Source organism: Bubalus kerabau, chromosome 13 (genome assembly GCF_029407905.1).
Source record: "Bubalus kerabau isolate K-KA32 ecotype Philippines breed swamp buffalo chromosome 13, PCC_UOA_SB_1v2, whole genome shotgun sequence".
Lineage (NCBI taxonomy): Eukaryota > Metazoa > Chordata > Mammalia > Artiodactyla > Bovidae > Bubalus > Bubalus kerabau.
In genome coordinates this window covers 67,464,790-67,488,661 of record NC_073636.1, presented here as the reverse complement: position 1 = coordinate 67,488,661, position 23,872 = coordinate 67,464,790, and the positions used below count along the sequence as shown (strand labels likewise).

The 23,872-nt window shown below is 45.6% G+C and overlaps 2 protein-coding genes across 7 annotated transcripts in view; one reads left to right on the top strand and one right to left on the bottom strand.

Moving 5' to 3' along the window:
• The window catches only part of RPRD1B (regulation of nuclear pre-mRNA domain containing 1B), a 77,595-nt gene extending 72,154 nt beyond the window's left edge, over window positions 1–5,441 (bottom strand). The window contains exon 1 of one of the 2 annotated variants that reach the window (XM_055545018.1): window positions 4,859–5,441. In XM_055545018.1, coding sequence (XP_055400993.1) covers window positions 4,859–5,009 — 151 coding nt within the window. In that variant the 5' untranslated portion in view covers window positions 5,010–5,441. The remainder of the gene's footprint in view (window positions 1–4,858) is intronic. The other variant, XM_055545017.1, reaches the window with a different exon arrangement.
• A 6-nt stretch (window positions 5,442–5,447) lies between these two features.
• Window positions 5,448–23,872, top strand: part of TTI1 (TELO2 interacting protein 1) — a 41,841-nt gene continuing 23,416 nt past the window's right edge. For 3 of the 5 annotated variants that reach the window (XM_055545013.1, XM_055545014.1, XM_055545016.1), the window contains exons 1-2: window positions 5,448–5,549; window positions 16,891–19,233. In XM_055545013.1, the coding sequence (XP_055400988.1) occupies window positions 16,932–19,233 (2,302 nt within the window). In that variant the 5' untranslated portion in view covers window positions 5,448–5,549; window positions 16,891–16,931. Of the gene's footprint in view, window positions 5,550–14,922; window positions 15,149–16,890; window positions 19,234–23,872 lie in introns of all 5 variants that reach the window. The other 2 variants (XM_055545012.1, XM_055545011.1) reach the window with 2 other exon arrangements.

The following is a 23,872-nucleotide window of genomic DNA, read 5'->3' as shown; positions in this document are numbered from 1 at the left end:
AAATAGGACTGAGAATACAATTTTGAAAAAAACAGGAAACAAGAAAAGCCATCTTAATTTCTGTGTTATTTTAATCAGTGTAATTAATTGGCAATAAAAATGAAGATAATCGAAAGAAGATTCCTAAAAGATAAGCAGTCAATATTCTCCAGAAGACATGTTAAAAGCAAGATTTCCATTTATTCTGTTGCAAAGATGAACATTTCTAAGTGAAGTCGCTCAGTCGTGCCCGACTCTTTGGGACCCCATGGATAGTAGCCTGCACCAAGCTCCTCCGTCCATGGGATTTTCAAGGCAAGAGTACTGGAGTGGGTTGCCATTTCCTTCTCCAGGGAATCTTCCGAACCCAGGGATCAAACCCAGGTCTCTCACATTGTAGACAGATGCTTTACCATCGGAGCCACCAGGGAGCATTTCTAACTCACTGTTAATTATCAAATACCACAGAATGAAAGAATGAGTTAGGTTTCAACTTTAAAATAGATTCTTGTAGTTTATGCTCCTGGACCAAGAACTTGAATTTCTTTTTCAACAGTTCAATAACCATAATCAGTCAATGATACCAACTCTACAATCCAGAGGAATCTCTAGATGTACCCGTGGATATTCATCTTAAATAAAAATACATGTGAATGCTACATAATCAGTGAAAATTTACACACGTCTGAAACCTGGATATGCAAAATCATGGCTCCCACAAAAATTCTTCTCTCTTATACCTACTAAATGCAGCATCCTCTATTACTCTACATGGCATCATATATTAAACCATAAAAACCTCATGCAATCTATCTGAGTTACACTTGCTTAGTGGAACATACTGAATTTCCCAGCTTCTCTGCACATAACTTTTCAACCATGGAGTTACATCAATATCATTTTTGGTCCCAGCTTTCCTTTGTAAGAAATAAATAATAACACAATCAGTTCAAAACAAAGTTTTCTTCAACATCAAAGTGCCTGAAAAACTCAAGCAAACCCTATGTCAAACTTTACACACTGAATTACTAGTCCTTATTCCTTGCTCTGAGAAACCATTTCTGTTTCTTTTGAAATGCACACAGCATGCATAAATTCTGACACAGCAGGCATAAGATCTGACATTTTAAAATGTAGTACAGGAGAATAACTCAGGTAAAAACAAGATTTTTAACGCATGTTACAGTTTAAACTGATGACTTAAAATGCTCATAAAATTAAACATGGATACAATGAACTGTATTAACCTTCTGGTAATAACCTAGTTTAGACAGCCAGCTGATGAGAATATTGAAAACCTTGAGCTATCTTTAACTGTTCTAATGATTATTCAAAAGCAGAATGTAAGCATCAATAATTTCAATATGCCACTGTTGCTACAAAGGTATGATTACAGCAAAAAGCGCTTTCTTCAAAAAGCGCTTTTTTTTAAAAAAGTAAACCTTTTTCTAGGATATTGCAGCAAATTAAACTATCACGTAAACAACACCATGAAAGCTGAAGATTCAGAAGTAAAACAGAACTTCTACAAAGCAAATCGAACTAAGTGAAGGTTTACAAATATGATATACTTTATGTTTAGAAAAAAAAAAAGCCCAGAATCCATATTGTAAAATGTCTATTAGGCCATTCAAGACCTGATACATTGTGCCCTATTACAAATATGATAGCTAAGAAGATACAGAGCCAAGGTTTTCACCATCTATGATGCAATTAATTCTCATCACCCTCAAACTTAGCAATGGGAATTTGTTTAGGATAAAACTTCATCCCTCCACATTCAATGTCCTGAATAGTCAACATTAGCACCATGTGTGCAAAGGCAATATAACAAAGCCTTAGACAGAATTCCCTGGTGGTCCAGTGGTTAGGACTCTGAGTGCTCGCTGCCTAGGGCCTGGTTCTACCCCTGGTCAGGGAACTAAGATCCCACAAGCCACAGCCAAAACAAACAAAAACAACAACCCCCCCCCCCCCCACAAAACCCTAGAATATTTGAAAATACAGTCATAATACACAGAACACACACACACACCCCTGTCTACTCCAGCCCTGGGTGATAACTCACTTGTTCAGGTGTCTTTCCAATATGTCAGTACAGATTCTTTCACTCCCTACAGAGGCCCATTCCAAATTAGAGCAAGGTTTAAGTAACTGGCTGTCCAAAATTTTTCACTTGTTTGGCTAGTTCAGACATCTAGGGAAACTAACTTTTTTAAAAAAAGGTTTATTTACCTGCATTCAGGCTAAGGTACAAAACACTACTGAAAAATGTTCATCTAAGAGCATTTTCCCTGGAGAAGGAAATGGCCAACCACTCCAGTATTCCTGCCTGGGAAATCCCATGGACAGAGGAGCCTGGTGGGCTACAGTCCATGCGGTTGCAAAACAGCGGAACACGACTTTGCAACTAAATAACAATACAGAGTATCTTACACCAAATTGTTTCAAAAATAAAGGGAGTAGTTCTACCTAGAACAGAATCCAAAGGGATAAATTAAGAATTATTCCTAAGAAATGGAAAGAAAATAACAGTAGGAACAGAAATAGTATTCTATTTCCAAGTAGGAAAAGGAAAAAGTTTAAAGTCTCATGAGTATTTGGAGGCAAAAAAACAATCTGTGAGTGTCTTAAAGAAATGACTACAGACAGAAATGCCCACTTTTAAAGACTCAGGTTGGGCTAGAACCTAAACGGCTAGTCAATTCAAACGCTGGGGCACAAAAACCTTTTCCACTTTAGTGTGGAGGCATTTTCAATTCATGAAGGAAGCTTGGGTATTAGAAAACTGTATTCTGAGGCTTGGAAGACCAGCCTCTAGTCTATATTGTCCAATATGGTAGCCACTAGCCACATGCAGCTATGAATATTTGTTTTGTACCTAACAAAACTCAGGAACTGAATTTTCCATTGTATTTATTTGAAACTTCCTTAGTCACACATTGTGAGTGCTCATGGCAAGAGGCTACCTTATTGGACAGCAATGTAAAACATTTCTTTCATCACAGAAAGCTCATGTCCCAACTGGATAACCCTTAACAAAGCATTTAATCTCTTCGTATCTTTATCTTTTCATCTATAAAACAGGGATAATAATGCTGACCTACTTACAACATAAGGTTCCATTATACGAGATAAGGGTTTAAGGAGCTTCATAAACAAAAGAACTCTAAATTTTTACTCTCAATAACTCAAATACGGTGAGATGGGGAATCAAGATGGCATCACAAAAGAAGTGACGTTTGAGATGGATTTTGACATGCCTCTGAGATCCTACTAGAAAGGATCCTATAGAGGCAATTCAGATTTTCTCCCCACATCTCAGATGATCTGAGTGGCACAGTGGGGTTCATGAATGAGGTTCTGGGAGCCCCAGGCTCTATTCTCCAACTACCTAGAAGGATGAGGGGGCTGCCCCCCCACATCTCGGTACAACACATATCTGGAGGGGGGTGGGGGGAGGGCCTCTGCCAGAGGACTAGAATTGGGTCTCCCCAAAGAATCCTGGATTTTGGTGTCTGCCAATCTGATGTTATCCGAGGCTCATGGGTTCTCTCATCTGCATAACAGGGTGACATCCTGAGCTCACAGAGAGCAGAGGACACATGTAAAGTTACCTCCTATGCTACAAAAGGTCTACCACACACAGGCTGTCCAAAACAGCGCTAAGCTTCATTTCCTCAGCTTTTTGCTCCGAAACTCAGCAGGGCGTAAGACAGCTATGTAGGTGCCCATCTTTCCTCACCTGAAAGCAACTGTGGCAAAGACCGTGTCGCACATGGAGTCACCAGTATCCCCCCTCACGGTATCCATCCAATGCCCACACTGTGCCTGACACCATGCTAGACGTCCACGTGGATTAGGCTGACCACTTTTCACCACACACCCTTTGAGCCTCCTTTTTTCTCACCTGCCAAGTTCCTACTTTATAGAACTCTGGGAATTTTAAAAAATGACATGTGTGTAAAGAGATCAGTACTGCACTTGGCACAGAACAAACGCACCGTGAGTATCACTTATCATCATCTTCATTTTACAGATCAGGAAACCGAGAAACAGAGAAGTTAAGCTGCCGGGGCTCAGTAAATGACAAAGTCGGGCGTAGATTTGAGGCAGTTGGCCTCTGGGGCCAACAGGCTTTCAAGCACCCAACCCAGTGCCTGGCACATGACAGGCTCAGCTCAATCAATGGCGGCCAGATCCTGAGCAGGATCTAGAACCAAGGAGAGCTGCATGAGAAGAGGAGCCTGAGAGGCTAGGTGTAGGTGGAGTGGCCTCTTAACTTCTCTGTAATGGCAGTGACTATATCCACTCCCCAGGACAGTGCTGAGCATTGAGTGCAAGGATGTACGAAAGGTCCTAGCACACTAACTGGCACAGAATAAAGCCTCTGTAAGGGCCAACTGTCCTCATTTGCGTTTGACAGATGAGAAAACAGAGGCTTAGAAGAAACTTGCCCGGTATCACTCAGCTAGTAAAAGTGGCTGAGCCAGGGCTCGATCTGGGCAATCTTACTTCAAATCCCTAGCCTGGCACACAACAGGCCAGGGCTTGGACCCTCCACCTGGCGCTCAACGGGGCCGAGAGAATAATAGCCACAAGTGTCAGAAAAAGCCGGAGGGGGGAAACGACTGGATGAACTGAGAATCCTGAGCCCCGGTCGGTGGAACTTAAGACAAGCACCTTAAACCTTTCGAGGCCTCGGTTTCCTTCTCCGAGAAATGATGATAACACTGTTTCCAACCTCAGCAAGCGCAATGGATCACAGGCCCGGGCCTGGAAAGCCAAGGCTCAGCAAAGCAGCTACAGGAGCCGCGGGAATGGGTGCGGACGAGGGCTACCCGGGGTAGGACCGGAGGGGGACGGAGGGGATGTTTACCTTTGCGGAGCTCGCGATGCCACACCGAGACGATGGGGCCCGCGTGCTTGCGGTGGTGGATGAGCCACAGGGAGAGGGTCTGCACGCTCTGCTGAGAGTTGCTCAGCTCCGAGAGCTTCTTCTCCAGCGCCGACTCGGAGAAGGAGGACATGGTGGCGGCGGTGAGGCCCGACAGGGAGCGGCCTAGGCCGCCCAGTGCGGCGGGAAGAGTGACGGCACGAGGCCGGGGCCTCACTCCACCCGCCTGCGGGACTCTTTACGGACTGACAGACGGCCGGGGGGCCCGGCGGGGGAGGGGATGGGTCTCTGCAGTAACAGCCACCCGCACCGCCGCCACAAGATGGCCACCGACCTCTCACCCCGCCGCGAGCGCAGGGTCAAAGGGCAAACGCAGAAGTGGTGGGACACCGTGGGGCGGGAGTCAGAGTGTAGAAAACACCCTAGTGTTGAAGGCCTCTTTGAATCTCGCTCTTGAGTACTCCGAGAGCGGCAGACCGGGAAAAAAGCGCAATTCGACGGCCTCCGGAAGGCGCTTTGACCGCTCGCGCCCGCACGCCGACGCAGTGAGTCTCATCGGAACCCTTTCTCCCGCTCCCGCAGAACCTTTCTGGCGCTGGGCGGTGCGCGAATTATGCGTCACTTCCGGCGCGGCGGAGGAGGCGGGAGAGTGAGGGAAAGGCTGGAAGACGAGGTAAGGGAAGAGTGGCGCGAGCAGGAGGGAGCCCAACAACCGCGAGCCCTTAGAGGGGAATCCCAGGGAGACGATGAGGCTGAGAGATCATAACCTGGGAATGGAACGGGGCCTTTCTCCCTCACCTGGCAGGCCGCAGCCACACTCTTCCTCCTGCTTTCTGACCTACCACCACAAAAAGCTTTTTTTTGGTTCTGCCAAGCCACGCACGTGCACTTTTTCTGCCTCCACACCTTGGCTTTTGCTCTTCTTTCTCCAGAGGTGACGCCCCCCTCCCCACGTGGTGGGTTCCCACTCCACCTCCAGAACCACCCTTAGTGGCCAGTTCCGATGTTGAGTTTGTGACAGCACCGCTGTAAAACACACCTTTGTGCTCTTAGTTTTTGTGCGCACCTGCGTGCGTGCTCACTAGTATTTGACTCTTTGCAACCCCATGGACTGCCGTGCCAGGCTCCTCTATCCATGGGATCTTCCAAGCAAGAATACTGGAGTGGGTTTGCCGTTTCCTATTCCAGGGGATCTTCCTGCTCTTCGGGGAATTAAAGGCTGCCCTCTGGGGTGGGGTGGGGGGGTCCATTTGACTGTGGCTCAAATTTAAGTACCATATGTTAACTTTGTGGGTGGATAAGGAAGTCAGTGGGTTCGTTAACCTCCTTTAAGAAACACTATTTGACACTCTGTTTTCAAAAACAGAAATACTCTGTACCCTTTTCCTATTTCAAAAAAGTTATAAATTTCAGTTATCAAATCAGCAGAGAAATTTGTCCTTTTAACTGATAATAGGGTTGGTGGTAGGGAGTTAGGTTATTGTAGACATAACAGAATTTTAAAATGTCCCGATCACAGTGGAACCGACCAGTTGAAGCAGATTCCACTTCGGAGACCCTGTTCTATTATAGTCGATGCCTGTTTTTGCTCTTACTGCCCTGTTTTTTGCTTAGCTGCTTTTACTTCTCCAGACTGGAATCGTGATAATCATAGCCAACATAATGAGCTGCTGCTGTGAGCTAGACACTGTTTTCACACAGTGACTCATTTAATCGTCGCAACAAAGCTATGAGATGGTATTAAGTATTCCCATTTGGCAAATGTAGAAACTGAGGCTGAGAAAGTTTAGGTGACCTACCTAAGATCACATATCTAAGATTACAGGGAAGGGACTCTACCTATATTTTTTACCCTAACACCTTATTCGTAGCTGATTGAGTGAATTAAGATCAAAGAGGTGAAAAGCCTAAAATTACAGTCAATATCCAGTCATAATTATAACCTAGGGCCTTTGAGTCCAGTTGCTCAGTCGTGTCCGACTCTTTTCGACCCCATAGACTATATAGTCCATGGAATTCTCCAGGCCAGAATACTGGAGTGGGTAGCCGTTCCCTTCTCCATGAGATCTTCCCAACCCAGGGATCGAACCCAGGTCTCCCGCATTGCAGGAGGATTCTTTATCAGCTGAGCCACCAGGAAAGCCCAAGAATTCTGGAGTGGGTAGCCTGTCCCTTCTCCAGCAGATCTTCCCAACCCAGGAATCAAATCAGGGTCTCCTGCATTGCAGGCGGATTCTTTACCAGCTGAGCTTCTAGGGAAGCCCCAGATCTAGGCCATCTTTCTGTATTAAGTAACAGTGGCATATAGTGAGCACTTTTACACCAAGTTACTATGTATTAAGTATCTTACATACATTCTTTTATTTAATCGTTAACAACAGTCCTATGGGGTATGCGTATCACTATTTGATATATGAGAAAACATTAAACATGGATGAGTAATCTGTTCAGTGTCACTTGGACACAAGAAACAACGGAACTGGGAATCAAATTGAGGTTATCTTGTCACAGATTCTTCACTCTCAAGCCAGGGGTTCATTTATTCTTTCAGCCAGTAATTTTTGAGAGCCTTTGTCTGAAGCACTATTCAGAATAGTGCAAACAGACTGAATCTTTGTCCTCGGAAGCTTATCTTCTGCACAGGAAGATAAACATAGTCGTGTGTAAAATGAGCCCAAAAGTTGTAAGTGCTTTGAATAAAAATAAAGGAGGGTAAGAGGGTTGGGAGGAGGGGGTTCTCTGGTAACTCAGTGGTAAAGAATCTACCTGCCAAGGCAAGAGACTTGGATTGGATCCTTCGGTCTGGAAGATGCCCTGGAGAAGCAAATGGCAACCCACTCCTGTATTCTTGCCTGGGAAATCCTATGGACAGAGGAGCCTGGTGGGCTACAGTCCATGGGGTCGTAAGAGAGTGGGACACAACTTAGCGACTAAACAACAACAACAAAAGTATAGCACCTTATCCTATACAGAGTGTCCCATTTGTCTTCCACACCTGTACACCATGGCACAGAGGTCTTATATCGCCCGTGCCTGTGACAAAGCAGAAAGAGACGGGGAGGAGGCGGAGAGGTTGCCAGGGAAATGGGTTCACGCAAACACTGATTGCAGTTCTGTTCTAGCACCTCCCCAGGGACTGCTTTCCACAACCCAGTAGGGCTCCACTGCACTTGGAAAAGATTAGAGTCGAGAACTGGTTTATTCAGTCATTCTCTGCCACAGTTGAACTCTGGGTTGTCTTCTCTGCTCACCCAGAGAATCAGCTTGTTCTGAGTGCCTCATCCCAGTATCACTTTCTGGGCAGAATGCCCCTTGCTATAAGTTATATAAATATCAGACTTTGCAGTGCTACTGTAAATAATCAGGGTTGCATTTTATAGGAGTAGAATCTAGGACACCTAAGCTTCTAAATCTCTAAACAGTTTCTTCTGTAATTGACATATTGTCACACAGGTGTGATTTCATGGCCATCCCATAAAGGTGTTATATATGAGTACCTTTTATAGTCATGCCAGAGTAGCCATTTGTTACACTCTCTTCCTTACAGAAAGCTGGTTTATGTATTTCTGAACCCATAACCCATTCTTTGAAGATCTCCACTTGTGGTAAATCTTCATCTGTACAGGATCCCATTGGGAGAATATACTGCTATTTATCCATTAGACTATAGAAGTGCAGTAGTTTTTAATGTGGAGGCAATTCTGGATAGGATATTCCAGAACACACCTATTGTATGCATTTCTGTTGGGTATATTTATCAAAGAATGTAATTACTAGATCATAGTGTGTATGTATGTTTATCTTTAGAATAATAGATAACTGCCTGAGTATTTTCCAAAGTAGTAGTACCACTTATACTCTTACCAGCACTGAATGAGAGTTCTAGTTGCTTCATATCCTTGCCAACACCTAGTATTTGCTTTTTTCTCCCCCTTTTTTCAGTTTAGCCCTTCTAGTTGTTGTGTAATGGTGTTTTGTTGTGGTTTTATATTGCATTTTCCGTACTAATGATGTTGCTGCTGCTGTAACTCTGTGCAACCCCATAGATGGAAGCCCACCAGATCCCCCCATCCCTGGGATTCTCCAGGCAAGAACACTGGAGTGGGTTGCCATTTCCTTCTCCAATGCATGAAAGTGAAAAGTGAAAGTGAAGTCACTCAGTCGTGTCCAACTCTTCACGACCCCATGGACTGCAGCCTACCAGGCTCCTCCGTCCATGGGATTTTCCAGGCAAGAGTACTGGAGTGGGGTGCCATTGCCTTCTCCGACTAATGATGTTAATATCTTTTCATATGTTTATTGGCCATGTGGATATACTCTATTGTGGTATGCTTGTTCAAGTCCTTTTCCATGTTTCTGCTGGATTGTCTTTTCCTTAATGATTTATAGAAAATCTTTATTATAAATATGGATGTGTTATCAGACATATCAGATATCTTTCCTCACTTTATGGGTTGTCTTCACCCTTTTAATGGTCATCATCCAATTTATCAATGTTTTTCTATGGTTAGCTCTTTTCTGTGTCCTGTTTAAGAAATCTTGGGCTACTCCAACATTACAAAGATTTCCTTTTTCTTTAGAAAGATTTATTATTTGACATTTCACATTTAAATCTAGTGTGAGATGCAATCAAGACCTATCCTTTGCCGGTTTATTTCAGTGTCACCTTTGTCACATATGTGAGCCTATATGTGGAGTCTCTGTTGAGGCGGTTAAGTCTCTTTGTGTGGGGGTTATTTCTGGACTGTATTTTGCTCCATTAATTTGTTTGTCTTTCTTTTTGCCAATAACACACTGCCTTTAATTATCATATCTTTGCAGTAAATCTTGAAATCAGGTAGTGTAATTTACCAGTTTAATTCGGAGAAGGCAATGGCACCCCACTCCAGTACTCTTGCCTGGAAAATCCCATGGACGGAGGAGCCTGGAAGGCTGCAGTCCATGGGGTCACTGAGGTTGGACACGACTGAGCGACTTCACTTTCACTTTCACTTCAAGATTATCTTAGCTATTATAGGGGGTTTGTATTCCCATATCAATTTTAGAATAATCTTGTAACTTTCTACAAAAATGCTACTGTGTTTTGGTTGGGATTGTGTTGACTCTGTACCAGTGGTTCTCAGCCAGAGTGATTTTTACCCTCCACAGGACATTTGGCACTAGCTGGAGATGTTTTGGTTGGTACTCTTAGGGGAGTGCTCCTGGCATGTTGGGGATGGAGCCAGAGATGCTGCTCAGCATCTGACAATGCATAGACCAGTGCTCTACCAATAAATTATCCAGCTCAAAAATGTCAATAGAGCCACTGTAGAGAAATTCAGAATTAACATAATCAGTGTTTCTTTGGGCTTCTGTCTACCGTCTTATTAAGTATTTGTCTTCTGTTTGACTCACTGGTTTTGCTTCCTTTTTTTCCTCATTTTTCACCTTCTTTTGGATTAATAAAAAATATTTATTATCCCTTTTCATGCTATTCATGGGGTTCTCAAGGCAAGAATGCTGAAGTGGTTTGTCATTGCCTTCTCCAGTGGACCACATTCTGTCAAAACTCTCCACCATAACCCATCTGTCTTGGATGGCCCAGCACAGCATGATTCATAGTTTCATTGAGTTATACAAAGCTGTGATCCCTGTGATCATTTTGGTTAGTTTTTTGTGATTGTGATTTTCATTCTGTCTGCCCTCTGATGGATAAGGATAAGAGGCTTGTGCAAGCTTCTGATGGGAGGGACTACCTGTAGGGGAAGCTAGGTCTTGCTCTGGTGGGCAGGGCCTTGCTCAGTAAACCTTTAATCCAATTTTATGCTAATGGGTAAGGCTGTGTTCCCTCCCTGTAGAACCAAACATGGAACAAGGCTCCATGGATCAGGGCTGTGGTCTTTCCAGTGGTCATGTATGGTTGTGAGAGTTGGACCATAAAGAAGGCTGAGCCCCTACAATTGATGCTTTCAAACTGTGGTGCTAGAGAAGACTCTTGAGAGTCCCTTGGACATCAAGGAGATCAAACCAGTAAATCCTAAAGGAAATCAGCTTTGAATATTCATCAGAAGGACTGATGCTGAAGCTCCAGTACTTTGGCCAGCTGATGCGAAGAGCTGACTCATTGGAAAAGACTCATGCTAGGAAAGATTGAGGGGAGGAGGAGAAGGGGGTGACGGAGGATGAGATGGTTGGATGGCATCATCGACTCAATGGACATGAGTTTGAGCAAACTCCAGGAGATGGTAATGGACAGGGAAGCCTGGCATGCTGCAGTCCATGGGGTCGCAAAGAGTTGGATGCAACTGAGCGACTGAACAACAATGAATTTATTATCCCATTTTTACTGCTCTCTGAACTTGTTAGAAACATATTCTTTTACAGTTCTTTTGGAATTTACCCTACAGATTTCAACATGCATTCTTGACATGTTAGCTAATACAGATTTTTTTTTTAACTACTTGCTGGTACTACTAGTCTCTTAATATCCTTATCTCCTTTTACACCATCCATGCACCTTTTGTGCATTATTGACTTGCATTTACCTTTAATTTTGAAAGATATTTTTGTAGAGTGTAAAATTCAAGGTTAGCAGTTACTTTCTTTCATCGCTTTAGAGATGTCATTCTGTTGTTTTGTGGATTTCATCATTTCTTTAGAGAAGATATCTACCACTTCTACTGCTGTGTTAAGATTTTTCTCTTTATTTCTGGCTTTTTGGCTGTATGATGTGTCTCTGTGTTTCTCTTTGTATTATCAGCTTAGAGTTTTCTAAGCTTCTTGAATTTGTGGGTTAATCTCTTTCATTTTGTTAGCCATTTCTCAGCCATTTGTCCCCCAGCAGCAGCCTCCTCTCAGAAGTCATGTATTTTGAGATTCCTGAAGACTATGGTTTTGCTTATAGGACCCCAATCCTATATGACCACATTAAAAGCATCATTGTTGCTTTTTCATCAGTGACAGCCCTCAGCCTGGGCCTCATCATAAGCTTGAGCCACATCCAGAAATCAGCAAATAGACCAAAGGAAAACAAACAAACCAGCTGTTGATTGTTGACTCACTGTGACTTTCATCCTTCGCTGGAGTTAGTCCATCTGGTCTTTGTTGCTTCTACAACTATTTGATGCTTTCAGATCAGATCAGTCGCTCAGTCGTGTCTGACTCTTTGCGACCCCATGAACCGCAGCACGCCAGGCCTCCCTGTCTATCACCAACTCCCGGAGTTCACTCACATGTCCGTCGAGTCAGTGATGCCATCCAGCCATCTCATCCTCTGTCATCCCCTTCTCCTCCTGCCCCCAGTCCCTCCCAGCATCAGGGTCTTTTCCAATGAGTCAACTCTTCGCATGAGGTGGCCAAAGTACTGGAGCTTCAGCTTTAGCATCATTCCTTCCAAAGAAATCCCAGGGCTGATCTCCTTCAGAATGGACTGGTTGGATCTCCTTGCAGTCCAAGGAACTCTCAAGAGTCTTCTCCAACACCACAGCTCAAAGGCATCAATTCTTTGGTGCTCAGCCTTCTTCACAGTCCAACTTTGATTTAAGAAGTGGTTTTTAAAATTTCTCTGGGCTTCTCTAGTTGTCACCAGGTGTATTGGCCTGCTATCCTCTACTGGAGCTACTTGAAAGGAGAATCTGTACAGGTGTTTTTGAGCGCTTTGTCATATGCCAGATGCTCTTGCGGCCTCTGGGTGTATGGTTGCCTAGTCTAAAGTAGGTAAAACAGGCACCAACAAAATAATTCAGCGCGCTGAATACTGTAGTGGCGGTGTGTGCAGCGCAAGGAGAAAGGCCGCTGCGACAGCACCACCTGCTGAGGGAACTGCGGGTTCTGTCATCTCACATGCTGCAGTTTCCACTTCAAGGGGCGAAGCAGCGAGAAAGGAAGTTGATGAGCATGGGCCTGATGGTGCAGAGCCCCGTACGCCATGCTACAAAGGTGTTTGTACTTTAAGCGGGCTACAAAGAACAGGTGATGAATTTTAACCATGGAAAAGAGTGATCCAGGTTTTTGTTTTAAAAAAATTACTTACATGTCAATGTGAAATGTGGGTTCAAGAAGGACATACACACAAGGCAAGGGTTGCCAGAGAAAAAACATTTTGATCAGTCCAATATTAAATAGATGATTATAAGCATCAGTAGATTTGAAAGATATTGAAGGCGTAGAACTGATGAAGCTTAAGGGAAGAGTGGAATTAAGAGAAAGGTGAGGGCTTCCTCGGTGGCTCTGTGGTAAAGAATCCACCTGCCAACGCAGGAGACACAGGTTCAGTCCCTGGTCCAGAAGAATCCCACATGCCACAGAGCAACTAAGCCTGCGCGCCACCACTACTGAGCCTGTGCTCTAGAGCCTGGGAGCTGCAACTACTGAGCTCTCCCACCCCAACTGCTGAAACCTGTGAGCCGCGACCACCGAAGCCTGTGCTCTAGCACAAGAGAAGCCACTGCAGTGAGAGCCCAACCACCACAATGAGGGGTGGCCCCTGCTCGCCGCAGCTCTAGAAAAGCTTGGGCAGCAACGAAGACCCAAAAATAATTTTTTTTTTTTTAAAGGGAGGTGAAAGAATGCAGAGTCTAAGGTGTCTAGCCCAGGTGAGGACCATAAATCACGAAGGGAATACAGCAGAAAGAGCAGATGAGTTCAGTTTCGGACAGGCTGTGGTGTCTTCACTAGCACTCTTACAGTTTTTGTCATGTAATCTGAGAACGTAGTTCCTGGGACCCCCAAGTTATCTTCCCGAAACTCCTGAGATGAATAAGAGAGATGCAGGACCCCAGGCCATCGCCTTCCACCCAGCTTTAACCAGACACTGATTTTATCAGTTTTCCATGCTGGGCTTCCATTTAAACTGTTCTATTTGAAGGAAGTTTTCCATGCTAAAAGATAAAAAAGTTACTAAGCAGTGTTTCCTTCTTCATTCATCTTCCCATTTTAAGTCTGTTTTGAGTCACTTACTTGAATGGAGTCCTTTGGTAGGACATGCAGTGCTACCCTCTCTGAATCCTTGTCTGTGGCTCTTTGACCCTGATGGCTGCATCTCTTTACTGTAAGTACGGTTTGGGGGCCACAATCCTTTATTTGCAGTCAGTAGATGCTATTCCACTGTCTTCTATTGCAAATGAGAAGTCCAAAGCTGGTCTTTTTCTAAGTTATTTGTTGTTTCTTCCTGAAGGCATATGTGATTTCCCCCCCCTTTTATCTTTTAGTGTACAGGAATTTTACCAGAATGTGACTAGATGTGTATCTTTCAGTCTTTTCAATCTCCAGGTAAATCCTTTTGCAGCTCAGGGAAGTGTTTCAGTTGCTTATTTGTTTTAGCTCCTCCATCTGTTCTTTTTTCTCCTTCTAGAATTCCCAGCTATTTATATGTGGGTTCTCCCAGATCTATCCTCCAAGCCTCACATTTTCTGTCTCTCTGTATTTCTGCTCAGTTTTAAGATAGCTCTACTTGATCTTGCTAGCCACTAATAGGATCACAGCGATTAACTGTCTTAAAAAATTTTTTTTAATCAGTTGAGTTTTTTTGGTATGGAAAGGCATATTTTTAAAATTCTAAGAGATATCTTTTTGTCTTGTAATTGAATTTCCTTATTACTGTTTTTTGGATTTTTATCTATTTCCTTTTGTTGTTGTTTGGGTCATGTTAAGTGGAGTTGGTGATGGACAGGGAGGCCTGGCGTGCTGTGATTCATGGGGTTGCAAAGAGTCAGACACAACTGAGCGACTGAACTGAACTGAACTGAAGTGAAGTCCTGTCTGACTCTTTGCGACCTCATGGACTGTAGCCCACCAGGCTCCTCTGTCCATGGGATTTCCCAGCCAAGAATACTGGAGTCGGTTGCCATTTTTCTTCTTCAGTGGGTCTTCCCAACCCAGGGATTGAGCCTGTGTTTTCTACATTAGCAAGCGGATTGCTTACTGCTGAGCCACCAGGGAAACCTTGTATCTCCTTCAGTTGTTCTGTTACTCTAAGGTTCACCACCTCAGGGGTGCTCTGTCTGCCTTTCCTACTCCTGACCTCTGTGTCCCATTAAGGGGTAACTTCTTTCTTTCTGTTGTTACAGTTACTAGTACCTCTGGATCATCAGTGTGTGAGCTGGTGCTGCTGGAGCGTCGGTAGTCCTTGACTTAGCTTTCTGGCATCCATACCTGGCATTTTGCTAGCCTGGATTAGAGAGGATTTGAGCTTCTTCCCTTCCCTGGCTTCTTGGAGGTCACAGAGACCAGGAACCTCACAGACCAGCAGTGCCCTTCCTCTCGTGGAACTCTGGGGACCAAACTCTGTACGGGGTATGAGAACCTAATCGTTGCCCCAGAGCCCCTTCCTGACCCCAGAGGAGAAATCCAGGACCAGCTCTCTCTCTGGGCTGAGCAGGTTTTGCCCACACCTACCAGGCATCACTTGCCTGCCAGCTGTAATGGGACAGGGAGAAGCAACAGACACTTTTATATAAAAAAAAAAAATATTTGTTTGGCTGCCTTGGGTCTTAAGTATGGCATGCAGGATTTTTATTAGCAGCATGTGGAATCTAATTCCCTGACCGGGAGTCAATCCCAGGTCCCCTGCATTAGGAGCGTGGAGTCTTAGTCACTGGACTACCAGGGAAGTGCCAGCAGACACTTTCTTGTCATCATCTGTTCAGAAGCCCCCAGCAAATAGAGAGAGTGAGAGAGAGAGAGAGACACCACCAAGCTAGGTGATCTCTAAGCCTCCATCCATTGCCTGCCTTTTACAGCCACGTGTATTTATGGTCTCCAGCTTCAGCTCAATCCTCAGTACCCTGGGACCAGACTTGTATGTCTTCCCAGCATGCTTTGCTTTCCCCAGAGGGAATATAGGAGACTTTTATTTCTTTCCTCAAGCCCTCTGTTTCCCCTCCTTCTTGTTCACTGTCAGCCCATGACTTTGCATTTCCCCTCGTAGAGAAAAAGAGCTTCTCTTGTGTAAAGTTGCTGAGCTCCTTCGATTACCTATAAACCTGTCTCCTTTCCCTGCCTGCCTGCCATCCACCTCTCCATCCTGCCCCAGCCTCTCTTCTCCCGTGGTCTCTGTGATCATGTGCGCTCCTGGTTTTCCCGTCTCACTGGCCGCTCCCTTTCATTTTGTGTTGCTGTCAGTTCCACCCAGTTCTGAGTCTTCTCCTGTATTACTAGCTGCCAGGGAGTCTTTTTCAGTGAGTAAAGTTGATCCAATCACCCTCTGCTTAGAACCTGTCTATGATAAGAACAGGCATAATTAGTCCATACTGGTAAAAGTCAGAGTAACGGTTACCTCTGGGTAAGGAACCTATGGGTAGGGGAAGTGGGAATTGATTGCAAAAGGGAATGAGGGAGCCTTTCAGTGTGCTGTAAATAATTCTGTATCTTATTTTGGGTAGTGTTTCATGGGCCTCTGCATATACTTAAATCCACTGAGGTTTCTATTCACTCTTCCCTTGAGTCTTGCCTCAGCGTTTTCCTCCTGTGAAACCCAGGCTGTCTGTCTGAGTGTTAAGATATGTAGGTCTTCCAGGCTCATGTAGGACAGTAAGCACAGGTCTCTCCTAATTCTTCATAGATCATATTGTCACTGTATATCTGCTTCCCTCACTGGACTGAGGGCTCCCAAAGACCAGGAACCGGCTCTTTTCCGAGAATGGCACCCCACTCCAGTACTCTTGCCTGGAAAATCCCATGAATGGAGGAGCCTGGTGGGCTGCAGTCCATGGGGTTGCAAAGAGTCGGATACGACTGAGCAACTTCACTTTCACTTTTCACTTTCATGCATTGGAGAAGGAAATGGCAACCCACTCCAGTGTTCTTGCCTGGAGAATCCCAGGGACAGGGGAGCCTGGTGGGCTGCCGTCTCTGGGGTCGCACAGAGTCAGACATGACTGAAGCGACTCAGCAGCAGCAGCAGCAGCTCCCCCAGCACCTCGTGCAGTGACTGGCACGTAGGCCCCTGCTGAACGTCTGTTGAGTGATGAATGCGAGTTCACTTTGTATTTGCTCTGAGCTTGGCCTTCTGTACTGAAAAGTCTCCTTCCCTCCAGCCTGCAGGATGTTTCCTCAGTGAGAGGAAGGCTGTTGCACAATGGCGGTGTTTGATACCCCAGAGGAGGCCTTTGGTGTCTTGCGTCCGGTCTGCGTTCAGCTCACCAAGACGCAGACGGTGGAGAACGTGGAGCGTCTGCAGGCCCAGTTACAAGCTGTGAGTGACTCTGCCCTTCAGGAACTTCAGCAGTACATCCTCTTCCCTTTGCGATTTACCCTGAAGACCCCAGGCCCCAAAAGAGAGCGCTTGATCCAGAGCGTGGTGGAGTGCATCACCTTCGTCCTCTCTTCCACATGCGTCAAGGAACAAGAGCTCCTCCAGGAGCTCTTCTCGGAGCTCTCTGCCTGCCTGTATTCGCCCAGCTCCCGGAAACCCGCGGCTGTGTCTGAGGAGCTGAAACTGGCTGTGATCCGGGGCCTCGGCACGTTGATGCACTCGGCTTATGGGGACATCCTTCTGACTTTTTATCAGCCCTCCATTCTGCCTCGCTTAGGATTTGCCGTATCTTTGCTGTTGGGCCTCGCAGAACAGGAGAAATCCAAGGAAATTAAAATGGCTGCCTTAACATGTCTGCAGGTTCTGCTGTTTCAATGTGACTGTCCGGACCATCCCCGCACCTTGGATGCGCTCCAGCAGAAGCAGCTGGGGGATTTGTTTGCCTCCTTTTTACCTGGACTCTCCACTACCCTGACCAGAGTCATCACAGGAGACTTCAAACAGGGGCACAGCATCGTCGTGTCTTCCCTCAAGGTCTTTTATGAGACAGTGAGTTTCATTATGGCCGATGACCAGCTCGAAAGGGTCTCAGAGGTCCAGGCGAAGCCTGCCGTGGAGCACAGGGTAGCGGAGCTGATGGTTCACAGGGGAGCCAGCTGGGTGAAAAATACTGGTGACAAGTTGACCATCCTTATTAAAAAGATAACAGAGTGCATTTCAGTCCACCCACACTGGAAAGTCAGGCTGAAGCTGATAGACTTTGTCGAGGCCCTTCTCTTAAAGTGCAGTCAGTCACTGATCGAGTCAGCTGGTCCCCTTCTGAAGGCCCTGGTGAGTCTGATAAACGATGAGAGTCCTGACGTCCAAGCCCAGTGCAATAAAGCCCTGAGGCGTTTCGCAGACGAGAAGGTGGTGGTGGGCAGCAGAGCCTTCGCTGACGTCCTGTCAGAAAATCTGCACTCCCTGGCCACGTCCCTTCCCCGCCTGATGAGCTCCCAAGATGACCAGGGCCGATTCTCCACTCTCTCCCTGTTACTCGGGTACCTGAAACTCTTGGGCCCCAAAGTGGACTTCGTCCTCAACTCTGTGGCCCACCTCCAGCGCCTTTCCAAAGCACTTATCCAAGTTCTGGAGTTAGACGTGGCTGACGTCAAAATTGTTGAAGAGCGGCGCTGGAACTCCGAACATCTGAGAGCTTCTCCAGAGGCTCCAGCCGCGAGGCCCTGGGCTCAAATGCAGAGGAGATATTTCCGCTTCTTCACCGACGAGAGGGTTTTTCTGCTCTTGAGGCAGGTTTGTCAGCTGCTTGGCTTCTATGGGAACCTCTACTTACTTGTGGATCACTTTATGGAACTGTACCACGAGTCCATGGTGTACCGGAAGCAGGCCGCCATGATCCTCAATGAGCTGGTCGTGGGAGCTGCTGGGCTGGGGGTGGAGAATCTCCATGAAAAACACACTCCAGCCGACCCGCAGGAGCTGAGGGAGATCGTGACCTCCATACTGGAAGTGTACACAAGCCAAGAAAACTGGTATTTGGTCACTTGCGTGGAAGCTGAAGAAGCGGGAGAGGAGCCGACGATGAGGTGGACGGGCCTTCAGGCCCTCGCTTCTGGTCCACACACCTGCCCACCTACCTCTTTCCCTGAATTCTCAAAGCCGAGTCCCACGGTCTGCTCCATGAACAGCAACATCTGGCAGATATGCATCCAGTTGGAAGGGATCGGCCACTTCGCACACGCACTAGGGAAGGACTTCCGTTTGCTCTTGATGTCAGCCCTGTATCCAGTACTGGAGAAAGCTGGGGACCAAACCCTGCTCATCAGTCAGGCGGCCATCGGCACCATGACGGACATCTGCCAGGCTTGTGGCTACGACTCCCTGAAGCACCTGATCAATGAGAATTCCGACTATTTGGTGAACGGGATCTCTTTAAACTTGCGTCATCTCTCTCTGCACCCCCACACCCCGAAGGTCCTGGAAGTCATGCTGCAGAACTCGGATGCGAGCCTGCTTCCTTTGGTGGCAGACGTGGTTCAAGATGTCTTGGCCACCCTGGACCAATTTTATGATAAGAAAGCTGCAACTTTCGTCAGTGTCCTGCACGCCCTGATGGCAGCGTTAGGTGAATTGAGAGCCCTTTTTAATGCTGATGGGAGGGAAGGACTAGTATCCTTGTTTGCTGCATCTTGTTTTTGTTTGTTTATTTGTGGTTATGCTATGGAGGACATTGTTTCATTATTTGTATAGTTGTTTATCTGGTCCCACATGTTATGCTAGGGTTCCATTGCTTATGTTCTTATGCTTATAACAGTCTCTTCCATCCCAACAGGCTCAATGCCCCTGCTCCATCCCAGGGACATAAACCCTGCACATTTTAAATGTAAACGTTATTTTTATTTTACAGAGAAGGAGAACTAAAGCTCAGTGAGCTCCTACTTAGCCGAGGTCACACAATTAATAAGGAGGAAAGTCAGGATTTATGACTTTTTTCTCTTCAATAGACCAGACTGCTTCTGACAGTATTTCGAGTTAGCAGTATCTTTGCTAATGGAGAACAGAACTAGCATGAATTATTTAGTCCACAGATAATCCAGAACAGTACTGTCCAACAGAACTTTCTGTGATGGTGGCAATGTTCTATATCTGTTCTGTCCAGTACACTAACCACATGCAGCAAGTGCACCTGAGGGACTGAAGTATTTTTATTTAAATAGCCACACATAGCCAGCGACGGCCACGTCAGAGCAGGCCTAGAAACTTTAGCCTTTTAATTGTATGAGTTGGTTTGAATTTCTCTCCTTCCCTTTGACCTTGTTGGGTGTCTGTTGGAGGTATTAGCCACCATTGGCAATGGCAAAGTTTTGGACTCTTAAGAAAAAGAACCCTCCACTGGATAGTCCATCTTTGCATGAAAAAATAAAAAACTAAAAAACAAGCTATATACATGAGCTCCTTTTATCCAGAGAACATACATCCAGTATTTATTTCAGTACTGCTAGTAGCTGCCAAAGTAGGTGGAAAGGTCACTGACCTCATTCTATCAGCTGCCAAAGCCAAGACCACGTAAGAAAAGTTTGTCAAGGAAGATAACTGAACAGGGACAGTCTTCTGCCCTGTAGCTGATCCCGCTTCCAGCGTTCATTCATGAACATGCAATGTAAATGTTCTGTGATTCATTCATTAAATAAAGGGTGCCTGTTAGATGTCAGACACTGTGCTAAATCAGGGTACAGCAGTGAACAAGATGGATAAACTCAAGGAGCTTTCCTGCTCCTGTGAGAGGGTAACAGGAACAGTAGCAGAGTGGTCAGGAAGGGCTTCTCGGAAGAAGGGACATTATAGCTATGACCCAAAGTTTGAGAAGGGCTCATCATGGAGCGTTCATGTCCTTTTCAGGGTTTTTAAGAATATTCAGGCCAAGCAAATAGCAGATGCAAAGGCCTAGAAGGAAGAAAGGGCTTGGGGTCTTTGGAGAATGGGAGAGGGGTCACTGTGGAGAGAGTGACACCAGATGAAATTGAAAGGGTGGGTAAATGTGAATCCCACAGGCCTTGTAGACCAAAGGAAGGAGTAGGGGTTGTATTTTGCAACCACGAAGAAGCCTGTGTCCTGGGCTAGTCACTGGGATAGCAGCCATGACCAAGGAGAACCTGGTGGTCCCTGCCCTCGTGGAAGTGCAGCTAACACTTGCTGACTGTTTATAGATTTTAGATTATGAATGCCTTCCATGGCCCAAATATTCCAGGGCCTAGACTCCTGCCTGTAGTGCTTTGGAGAACTCTGCTGCTGCTGCTGCTGCTAAATCGCTTCAGTCGTGTCCGACTCTGTGCAGCCCCATAGACGGCAGCCCACCAGGCTCCCCCGTCCCTGGGATTCTGCAGGCAAGAATACTGGAGTGGGTTGCCATTCCTTCTCCAATGCATGAAAGTGAAAAGTGAAAGTGAAGTTGCTCAGTCGTGTCCAACTCTTTGCAACCCCATGGACTGCAGCCCACCAGGCTCCTCCATCCATGGGATTTTCCAGGCAAGAGTGCTGGAGTGGGGTGCCATTGGAGAACTCTACTATGTCTTAATTTGAGTTTTAAAAAATATATTAAGAAAAAGCCTATTAAAAATATCCTCGGGGACTTCCCTGAGAGTCCAGCAGTTAAGACTCCATGCAACCAGTGCAGAGGTTTCGGGTTTGATCCCTGGTTGAAGAACTAAGATCTCACATGCTGTGCAGCATACACACACTCATGATAGTTGTGCCTGCTCAGTTGTGTCAAACTCTTTGTGACCCTTTGGACTGTAGCCCGCCATGCTCCTCTGTCCATGGGATTATTCAGGCAAGAATATTGGAATGGGTCACCATTTCCTCCTCCAGGGGATCTTTTGGACCCAGGGATCGAACCCTCTTCTTTCTGTATTCCCTGCACTGCTGATGGATTCTTTATCCGCTTTAGCCATCGAGAAAGGCCAAAGTGTGTTAGTCACTTAGTCACGTCTGAATCTTTGCAACCTCATGGACTGTAACCTGCCAGGCTCCTCTGTCTATGGAATTATTTATATATATATATTCTCTCAGGAGATATCTCATTTTGGGCCTTGAAAATGGAATTGCCTTGGATTGCCAGTGTCTTTGATCATTTCTAAAGGAGGGATCCTGTATAGCACCCTTTCCTTAAATTGTAGAAAGGATAATGAGGATGGCAAAAGCTTGACTTGATAACATCCTAGGAAAAGCTGCCAAAGTGGGGATAGCTATTCCAGAAGTTTCAAAATAACCCAGACAACACTTGCATTTTGGATGGTAAGCAGTTCTGTGGGGAACGCACATGTGGGGATCAGCCCCGCATGAAGCAAAGTAGCACTGTCTGCTGGCTTTCCTTCTTCTAATTGATGGTCACATTCTCTTAAGATGGGAGTGGAAGTGCGGTCTCAGGGAACTTCCGAAAGGTTTTAAAAGAACCCGGTATGCCTTTTAGGAAACCGAGTTACTATAAGCACAGCGTTTCACACTCATTGACTAAAAAGCCATAAGGTTCCATAGTGAAGGCAAGAACTGTCAGTTAAATTACTGCTTAGCACCAGCTTTTGGTTGGCTGATTATTTGTAACAGCAACAACAACAAAAAATGGAGTCTCTTTGAAAAATGAGAAAGCATCCATGCCACACACCTTGGCCCCCAAAGAACATGCCGCATGCACACACGGAGCTGCCGTATTATTTTGATGGCCGCATAGTGTTCTGTTGCACAGCTGCACCATGATTTAAGCAGTCCTTTCTTGGTGGACATTTTATTTGTTCTGATCTTTTTGCTCCCCTCTTTTTGCTCCCCCCCAAAAATGCTGCAGTGAGTATCTTTGTAGGTCATTTTGAACATGTCTAAGTGTATCTATAGGGTAAATTCCTAAGACAATTGCTGGCTTAGAGAGTGTTACATTTGAGTCTTTGATAGAGAGATACAGTTTCAAATTGCTCTGTAAAGAGGTTACACCAATTTAAACTCCCATCAGCAGTATAAGAGAGCAGCAATTTTGCCACCCCCCACCCACCCTGTATATTACCTTAGCTTTTTGATCTTTGCTAATCCAGTAGGAGAAAAATTGCACCTTATTATAGTTTAATTTGCATTAAGAGTGAGGTTGAGCTTCTTTTCATATGTTTAAAAGCCATTTGTGAGCAAAGACTTTTTAATGTCTGGCAGTAGCCTTAAATCTAGAAAATAATCTTCTCAGCGTGTCTGCTTTCAGCAGTGTAAATGTTGGGTACTGGCTTTAACCCATTGGGAATGCAGTCCCTCAGAGTACAATAAGAACAGGTTTATGTCTGGGCGGTGAAGCACTGGCATAATCAATCCCTTCGTTTAGGAACCTTCAAATACTGAACCAGGGGTTCTCATGTCCAGCATTCGCTCTCTGCCACTCCCAGTTGCCTGGCCCGGGCATAGCCCATCTGCTACTGCTGTGACTCTTTGCAGATACTCCTTGATAGAAAGGAGATTGTTGCTGCCGTTGTCTTAGTTGCTAAGTTGTGTCTGACTCTTTGTGACCCCATGGACTGCAACCTGCTAGGCTCCTCTGTCCATGGGATGTCCCAAGCAAGAATACTGGAACAGGTTGCCATTTCCTTCTCCAGGGAATCTTCCTGACCCAGGGATTGAACCCACGTCTCCTCCTTTGGCAGGTGGATTCTTTACTGCTGAGCCACCAGGGAAGCAGAAAGGAGATTAGCAGGTGCAAAGGTTATCAGAGACTTTCCCCTCCTGTCTGCAAAAGGAGGACAAAAATTCAGGCTACAGGGCTTTCTTATTGTTTTGTTCTTTAAGTATTAAGTGCCATTTTTGAATTGAAGCCCTGGGGGACCCCAATATATAAAAAGAGTTAAAACGAGAGCAGTGCTGGCCACAGAAGGTGTAGAAACCCTGTTCCCACCCTTTAACCTGCTGTCTCTGGGTGCCCTTCCTCTTGTGACCCTGAGACATTTCTGCAGAGCCCTCGGGCTCCTCAAGGCACAGTTTGAAAACCAGATTGGGTACCATTTGAAGCTTATTCCCTGGTGACACATCAAAAGTATTAGAGGATCACTGAAGAAGGAAAAGCTTTGGAGAGAAAATGCCAGCCTTCTGAAGCATTTTGTATCAAATACCTGTGTGAGACTTGTTAGTTCTCAAGGCTCTGCTGAACCTCTCTTGTGCTGATGAGCAATGTAGTCTGCACTCAGAATTTTGTCTCTTGTAGCTGTCCTTCAGTCTAGCGTATTTATTCATTCAGCGTGTGT